The 9,662-nt window shown below is 34.8% G+C and overlaps 1 protein-coding gene across 1 annotated transcript in view; it reads left to right on the top strand.

Annotated features, from left to right (window-relative positions):
- LOC110460562 overlaps positions 1-9,662 on the top strand; it is a 45,049-nt gene that overhangs the window by 1,184 nt on the left and 34,203 nt on the right. Inside the window, exons 2-4 of the mRNA XM_021513536.1 lie at positions 809-917; positions 2,180-2,316; positions 3,534-3,545. Coding sequence (XP_021369211.1) covers positions 809-917; positions 2,180-2,316; positions 3,534-3,545 — 258 coding nt within the window. The remainder of the gene's footprint in view (positions 1-808; positions 918-2,179; positions 2,317-3,533; positions 3,546-9,662) is intronic.

The raw sequence follows: 9,662 nt of genomic DNA, 5'->3' as shown, positions 1-9,662 counted from the left end.
GGGGGGGGCATACTGATAGCAGGCAGGCTGACACATGGTTGAGCCGGTGAGTTGACTTTTAAGGTCATGGGAGCTGTCACTGCTACAGGGCTGGCATCAGGTACACCTACATGTATGAGTAATAGCTGAGGGAAGACCAGCGTGGGGTCCGGGGGGAAAAGAGAGTGACCTAGTGGAGTACAGACGTGATTAAGCTGTCTCCTATATAGTTTAGCTGATGTAAATGTTTTAAGGGATTCTCTCAGGTGTTGTTATGGACTATTCAGACCATGATGTTGTACGCTGTATATAAAGTGTAAATAAATTTGTAAATATAACTTTGCTGTGAAATGTTGTATTCTTGAAACCTCCTACCCGTCACGCTACAGTATGTTCCTTCAGCATAAGTTAAAGTTCTGTATGTTTTCTCCTTTCAACATATCCGAGGAAGGATTCTCTATGTTTACCTAGTAAAACAGAGGAGACGTTTTATCATCTTAGATTATCTTATTAATATTACCTCCCGATTAGCAACACTTTTGACCTACATCAAAGTAGAAAGGGAACAAAATCTGTCCTCGGTGTATATCATATGCATTATACATATACTTACCAACAACAACAAAAAACCTCAGTAGATTATCTTTATATCCGCTGTACATATATTTAAAAAGAGAGGATGGGGACCTACACTGTACCTATACATGAAAGGGTGTTGGGGGGCATACACTGTACTTATACGTAATATGGAAGTGTAGGCACATACACTGTACCTATACAGCGTAAGCGTATCAGCGTTCGATCATTATTGTGTTTTTCTATATTACAGACATTATGCTGAATTTTTTCGACGGTGCTGCCGCCGTTGCCACTGTCGCCGCCGCCGTCGCCAGGAAATACTGTACGTTACTCCTATTTTATTCAAAGATAAGTTTGAGGTATAATAAGCATGCCATGAGTAAGCTTCAATGTCCCTTTTCTATTATCATTTTGTTGTTTAACTATTGCTTTTTAATCGAGCAATTGTTGATATTGCGATTTGTTCCCATACAAAAATCGAACATTTATCCCGAATTTCTGCTGCACATAATTTAATTTTAATTGCCTAACCATATGTTCATTTTTGAGTATATTTCTGACAGTTTATGTGTGGATGTATGCAAGAGCCGGGGTATGTTCGTGTAATTATAGCCTCTTTGTGAAAGTGCAGATTTTATGCCGACTATATACTGTAATCTCACTGAAATGCAATGCGGGAAAACCCCAGCAGATGGTTGATTGTTTGATACTGTATAACGTCCTTATGTGTACATGTCTGTATGTTTGTCCGGTCATTGACAAGTAGCATGCTTTGATAGACTGCTGTAAAGCTTCAACAAATACATGATCTTGAACCTACTTTAAGATCACATGGTGAAAATGTGTTGATAACATTAATGATATCTGAAATACCGATAGGCAACAATTTATGATATCTTGGCTGATATCATGTTGGTTTGCAGTATTGCTCTTTATGTGGAGATATTTGCATATTAACTTAAAGGTGAGCGATACAGACCATATTGGCGTCATGTCAGCATACTGCTATCGAATCGGTCGACGATTTCCGACTGGCCTGACATTTATAAATGGTGTAAAATGCATCGATTATTAGGAATTTATATATCAATTTTCATGGTTTTGAAATATGGAAAAAGGGAACAATTCCAATGCAAATCATGTTTTTAAAAGGTCAGGAAGAAAATATGATATATATATATATCCCTTCACCTAAAGTTTAAGTTTGGTATGTTTTTTCTTTTCAACACATCCGAGGAAGGGTTCTCTTTTTTTTCCCTAGTAAAACAGAGGATAATTTTTATCATCTTAGATTATCTTATCAATACCCCCCTCCCGATTAGCAACACTTTTGACCTACATCAAAATAGAAAGGGAACAAAATCTGTCTTCGCTGTATATCATATGCATTATGCAAATAATTAACAACAACAACAACAACAAAAAAACAGTAGATTAAATGTATATCCGCTGTACCTATATATAAAAAGGGAGGATGGGGACCTACACTATACCTATAAATAAAAGGGGATGGGGGGGATACACAGTACATATACGTAAAAGGGAAGGGCAGGGACATACACTGTACCTATACAGCGTTAGCGTATTAGCGTTCGATCGTTATTGTGTTTTTCTATATTAGAGACATTATGCTGAATTCCTTCGTCGGTACCGCCGCCGTTGCAGATGCCGCCGCCCCTTTCGCCGCCGTCGCCGTCGCCTTCGCAACGGGTGCGGCTGCTGCCGCCGCCGTTGTCGCCCCCATCACCAGGAAATACTGTACGTTACTCCTATTTTTTTCAAATATAGGTTTTAGGTATAATAAACATGCCATGAGTAAGCTTGAATGCCCATTTTCTATTATCATTATGTTGTTTAACTATTGCTTTTTAATCGAGCAATTGTTGATATTGCTATTTGTTCCAATAAAATTAAACATAAATCCCGAATTTCTGCTGTACTTAGTTTAATTTTAATTGCATACAGTGCTCAATTTTTGTGTATATTTTTGACAGGAAAGCATGATTACCTGAACTTTTGTCTTGCAAAGCGATCATCATTGTGATAGTTAAATTTGGTTTTATTTTGTTTAACGTCCTATTAACAGCTAAAGACATTTAAGGACATGTCTCGATGTGTGTTGTGTATGCGTGTATGTGTGGATGAGTGCAAGAGGCAGGGTATGTTTGTGCAATTGCCTCTTTGTGAAAGCGCAGATTTTATGCTGACTATACACTGTACTGTTATCTCACTAAAATGCCATGCGGAAGGAACCAAGCAGATGGTTGACAGTTTTATACTATTTCACGTCCTATTATGTGTGCGTGTGTGTATGTGTGTCGGGTATTTGACAAGTAGCATGCCTTGATAGAGTGCTTTAAAGCGTCAACAAATACATGATCGTGAACCTACTTTAAGATCGAAAGGTGAAAATATGTTGTTAACATTTATGAAATCTGAAATACTAATAGGCAACATTTTATGATATTTTGGCTGATAGCATGTTCGATTACAATATTGCTTTTTATTGTGGATTTTTTTTATATAAACTTAAAGGTGAGCGACGTAGGCCATCTTTGCGTCATGTCTGATCGGTCGACGTCGTCATTTATAAATGGTGTAAAATTCATCGATAATTAGCAAATTATATTTTATTTTTTATGGTTTTGAAATATGGAAAAGGTGACAATTCCAATGCAAATAATGTTTTGAAAAGGTCAGGAAAAATGTATGATATATATATTCCTTCAGCTTAAATATAAATTCAGTATGTTGTCTCCTTTTAACACATCCGAGTAAGGGTCCTCTATTTTACCTAGTAAAACAGAGGATAAGTTTATTCATCTGAGATTCCCTTATGCTTATATATTTAGATATCAGAAGGATATAATGTATGTCATTTTGTCATGGAAAAGGCGTAACCCCTTATTTCGTCGCTTTTCTCAGCTGTTTTATGTCTGTTGTTTTAATTATGACTTATCATTTTCTATCCATAGATCCACAGAATGGTAAGTATATACATTTTATCAGTTTGATCATCTGCATCAAGATTGTTCAAAGGCATATGAAAGTATAAAAAGTAAACTTATCTTTTCTTTTCTCATAACAAATAAGAAAATAGTTCACTTTTAAATACCACAAACATATCACGAGCATGTCAAACTTGATGTACCTCACGAGTGTTAAGCATGAGTGAACAATATTGGCTTGGTGTGTATGTGATTTAACGTGCGTTTAACAACAAAGGTCATGACATTCCCCAAGATCATCTCCAGCAAGAAAGAATAATAATTGACAGAGAAAGAACAAATATCCAAAGATTCAAAATAAGGGCAGCATATCAAATTTGATTTCTCCAATATCCTTTAAGAGAAGACTTAACAATGTTCCCGACTATGCAATGATGTTTTATTTGTTGTCTCTCATGATAACATGCTATTAAATACAATTTAATACGTTCCTTGAACCCGAAGAGATTTTTAAAGGATACGTTTTTTTCGTGACTTGTGGTCACAATACAAATGCAATTTCAACCAAAAAATATACTAATTAACTTACAATCAATTAAGTATAATGTGTCAAAATTTCTATTGTCTTTACGTATGTGAATTATGACTAAGATATTGAACAGGTAATACGGAATGTTAATTACATTTCCGAAAAGACGAACATGTATAAATAAGCACGCTGAATAACACAGTGTTTTTGTTACTACTACATATTTTGTCCACAACAGTCAGAGGCCACACACCTATCCTGGAGTAGACACGATCTCCCTTTCTGCAAGATTCCCCTTAAATTGTTTTTAAAAAAGTTCTGGAACACCATCACCCCCCTTACTTGGACATTGATTATATATAGGTAGTTACACCATTAAACATATAGTTTTAAAGCACACCGAGTAATCTAGCTGAGCCATCATTGTCCACTCCAGCCGAAGCCTTGTCTAGCCTCTCTATTCAGAGGCTCACATTCCTGAATCTTGAATACCGACTCTCAACTCTAAAACTCCCTATGAAATTCTTCCTGAAGTACATGTAACGACCATGTGACAAATATTATTCATAAGCATGTACCACCTGTCTTGTATATATATTATGAGACACGTGCAGAGATGAAAAGTAACTTTCTCCCATCAAAACGTACATGTCTTATTTTTCGTTGGTTATTTCTTAAGTTTAACCCTATGACTGATCGTCAACAGATGCCTGCCTTCACTATCTTCCCGTGCAACACTGTACATGCCAATTAAGAAACGGCCTTAACCAGATTATAGGATTCGACCTCAATTGCGTTTTGTACCGACTTGCTTTTCCCTATTTATATACCTCTTACTTTTACGATACATATATGCCTCGTTTTTCATTACATACAAAGCTATCGGCCTATTTTATTACAAGCGTCACTATATCCCAAATTTTGAGGATTACAAGAAAAATATTTGACGCCATTTTGAGTTAACAGACCTGTCGACGCAATTCGGTCTCCGGTGTTCATGACATCACGATTAAGGATAAGGGTGCGTGCTATTATGAAAGACCTGGTCGACGCAATTCTACTGGATTTCGTTCTCATATTTTAAGGTTTAATCAAATGGTGTTACTAATTTTGTACTTCTGTAAATACTTTATTGTATGTAGCTGATATACACTAAAATAGTTATTTATTCTAAACTCACTTTATCTTCATCTGTATAGTTGATTTGGTATATAGAGTTTATCATCCTATGAACAGGAAGGCGATTGCGGACGTGCCTTTATGCATGTGTACTTAAGGCTTAATTTTGGTGTACAGGAACTGCAATTATCATCTATATACTTTATTATACCACCTACCGGTAGCATGATACATTCATTATCATTGTGAGAATAACAATATCATTTCAGGTGTTAATATGGATATGGAAAAGCCAATGACGATAGGTTTGTTCAAAAAAATAAAATATCTACGTAGTTTTAAGGTTCATTATACTCCTCTAAAAATATATATTTGTTTACGATTGTAGCAGGCGATCGTTAGCCAGTGAATTTAGGAGTCATTTGTAAAACATGGTGTTTAGTTGAGTTTTTTAAATGGAGAAAATGTATAAGGTAGTAGTATATAGATGATAAATAGTTTATCATACAGTATTTTCAGTAATTTTCACTGAAAATACAGTGTGATCATCTATAAATATCTTGCTTCGAAATGCAATGATAAAAAATACCGTCCTGATATGTCAATAATTAAAGAGATTTATTAACACTGGTAGATATCAATTCTGATACCAGTCACATTGATATAATCAGGTACATTACTGGCAAATTATGGAATTACTGCAGATCACACATTATATTGGTCGTGGTTATGCACCTGTTGTACGAGTGTAATAATCGATTAAGAAATCCTATATTCTTATTAATGCTAGAGGTACATATCATGAATGTAAAAATTACATATATTTAGTACATATTATTTTTCTTATTCATAAAAGTTTCCTACATGCACGAGCTTACCCTTCAAACTGAAAAACATATATAATAACCCCCGTAACAATATGCACGTACAATGTATACTTAAAGAAGAATCAGCTACATTTTCAAACTAAAATAAAGGATGTATAACAAAAAAACTTGTTTATCTGTGAATGAAATTAATTTAATAGACATGGTATAACATGTAAACATTTCAAATCTCCGATGCATGTATTTGCATGACTAATAGTTAAGCACATTATCGGTCTCTAAATCCTACGAAAATTCTAAAAGTGTATGAAAGTATTAAATTAAAGATGATATAACAAATAGAAATAGAGGTACTGGATCCTTAACACAGGAGTCTGAAATTATATCATTTTTTATTATCATTAGGCTTATTAATAATTACGTTTCTCGTTAAAAAAAAATGTAACAAGTTTACTTACTGTCAATACTAATTAGTCTTTTATTCGGTAAACAGGTGGAAATACTTCTGACCATAACTGATAAGTATATGTGTGTCGCGTTGATCTGTTAGCGTACGTCAGGTCTTTGTGATGGATATATTATATGTACCAATATTTGATCGACCTTTATCTTTATAAATCACGAGACATTTCTGTTTGTTTCACACTCATCCAGTATGCAAACGAAATGGCCAAATTTAAATCGTTCGTATGTGCCTCGATCCTCGTAGCCTACAGTGTACTGACGTTTCTTCCAATGTGGGTATGTTCGTTTCGTTTTAGATATTTTATGTGCTTCCGCTTTTTATGTAAACCCGTTCTTGTCACAACAAACGAATCACCGTTTGTAAGCGTCATCCGTAGCACTTCCGTACCGTTTGCGTAACACTTCCGTACCATTTGCGTAGCACTTGCGTACCATTTCCGTACCGTTTGCGTAGTACTTGCGTACCATTTCCGTACCATTTGCGTAGCACTTCCGTACCGTTTGCGTCCAAGGTGGAACAGCGAACGTGTACGGGTCTTTACCAACAAAGGGAAGTAAACTGAAAAATGAAAACCTGAATAGGTTTCTAGTTTTCATGAACAAAGTTTCATTTTGGTTGAAATACGATGCTTTAAGATCATGTGCATATGAAAAACAAAACAGTACAGTGATACTATGGTGTTTCTGTCTTGTTTGATGACGTCATAGTTATTGTGATGTCATCATACGTATGTCGTCATCAATAGTCATCTATGACATCATCAAGGCTCACCGATATAAAAATGAATACCATGAAACCCATCACAACAACAAACTAGCAACAAACACACTTCCCGTTACCGATGAACAGCACAAAAAAGTCAGATATCCTGAAATATCAGACAAATGACACCATAGCAACCGTTGTTTACTTTCCTTGCCTAGAACTGACAGTGACCCCAGACATTGTTCATTTAACATATTTAGAAAAACATGTTTTCTTCAGCTGTAATTGTGGAAATGAAATTTATTGACATTATTGACTTTGCTAATATAATCTGTATGCTGAATCAAGTGGAAAAAACATAAAATAGAATAATTAGAATGAAAACAGATATGTTACCCATTTTCGATAAATACAACTTTATGTATTATTTACCAGGATACCGGGTGCTGAACTGAGTGATATAGACTGTAATCTAGTCCGAATGCATCAGGAGATAGCCAGTGAATTATTTGTTGTTTGGTATCAACTGTACGAATTACGCAATTGACACATATGTGATGAATTGTGAAGTGCCTGTGAAAAGAGCGAGTTAACCCCCCCCCCCCTTTCATACATCCCACATGTGACCTATATCTGTAAATTTTTAAAAGTGTTTGTGTAGTTGAAAGCAATAATAAACGAAAGTGAAGCTGAATCAAGCATAAAAAAGGCTTTTTTTTCAGAAAAAAACCCAATTTATATGTGTATAAGGTAGCAGTGTACCGTAGAAATGGCTTGACCCTAAAAATAAAGGGCATGTCTCACATACACATGGATAGTGAATTCAACCTGCACAACACACCTACATATATATACATGTTTATAAACTACATTTTGATTTCATTTTGTTTAGAAGACTGAAGTATTTTTCAAAAACTGTTTTCCCCAGATTTGGGACTTGTGAAAACCATGGTTACCACATCAAAAAACACCAAAATATGAAAAAAATCATGATTTTTAACCCAAAATGTTACCCCCGCAAGTATAATTGTTTTTCTTAAAACCCGTCTGAAATTAAATATAGCCTACTCGGTAACAGAAATACTCACGTATTAGCATAGGTCATTCCGGTGGATTTTTCACAATATTTACACATGTGCTGAGTACAAAAATAGACTACATGAAAAGCTAACCATTGTACGCTAGTGTACACTGCTACAACGTACCTTACCATTATCATCATTATAATCATGACTGAAATCTACATCATCATCACACTGGTGGTGTCGGCATCATCAAACTAATACCATAATAATATACATCATCGCCATAATCTTTACTAAAATCAACATCATTCTCACAATACTTTCATCATCACCTCACTGTCGTCGTCATCATCAAACTGATATCATTATCATCATCATCATCATTAGCATATGACATTAAAATCATTCTCATCATTACCAAGACATTTTTATCGTGACAATGACACAATTTCATCATAGTTATCCTCATTATACTCTCACTGATATCATCAACATGACACTGAAATCATCATAATCATCATCATCATCAGAATAATAATAATATTTAAATAAAATTGATACATAATCCAAAATTTTATGTTAATGACCGTAGCGATTAAACAACGACTGATCTGATTACATTTTGACTACATTAGATGATCTGACCACACGTACACATTGTCCAGGATTACTTGCCGAAATATCCAAAATTGAAGTTCCAACTAATCCGCCTTGCTACTTCTTGTGGCTATTTTGTAAACAGGTCCTAATCTGGAGCTGATGCGCGTTTGAAAGAGTCAGTATTGCAAAGCTTCTAAACGAGCATACCAAGATCAAACTCTCTAAGGATGGTGTTTGTGATAAATTTAATTTCAATTGTTTACTATATTTCTTTTCTGTGTCACTTGTATTAATTCATAAAAGAACAAAGATTTGTTTTCCCCTTCATTTTTTTTCTTTCAAATGTTAAAACACATTTTTTGGGAAAAAATGTTCTATTTTCGAGATTATGAGCAAACGTCGTCTGCTTCGCAAACATTCAAGAGCATACTATTTACAATGTATTGATATTGTTTTTGTTAACTCGTTTATTCTTTAAACTATCTTAAATTAATAATTATGAAGATCTTGTGACATGTATTGAAACATTGCATTTACGTAACCGGAAGCGCACGTGATAAGAGAACGTGACCCGAAATTAACTCACGACAGAAAAGGGACGGTAATAAAAAAAACAGGCGTTTATCGAACATTAACAGATTAATACCATATGCATTTAGACACTGATGTGCTAGAATACAACACAAGGTAACACTCGTTTAATCCATTGCTATCACATCAAGTACTAACTGACATTTATGCGAAAATATCAGTATTAAATGTTTGCGATCGCGCAGACCTACTTTCGTTTTACAGTTTACATACATTTGTTCATGTCGGCATCAACAGTATACCTTGATTTGTGTCCTTCATCGTGCCGAAGATTATACAAAGGCTCATTGTCTA

The sequence above is a fragment of the Mizuhopecten yessoensis genome, unplaced genomic scaffold, assembly GCF_002113885.1.
Source record: "Mizuhopecten yessoensis strain PY_sf001 unplaced genomic scaffold, ASM211388v2 scaffold10437, whole genome shotgun sequence".
NCBI classification, from domain to species: domain Eukaryota; kingdom Metazoa; phylum Mollusca; class Bivalvia; order Pectinida; family Pectinidae; genus Mizuhopecten; species Mizuhopecten yessoensis.
This window is presented reverse-complemented; position numbering and strand designations above follow the sequence as displayed.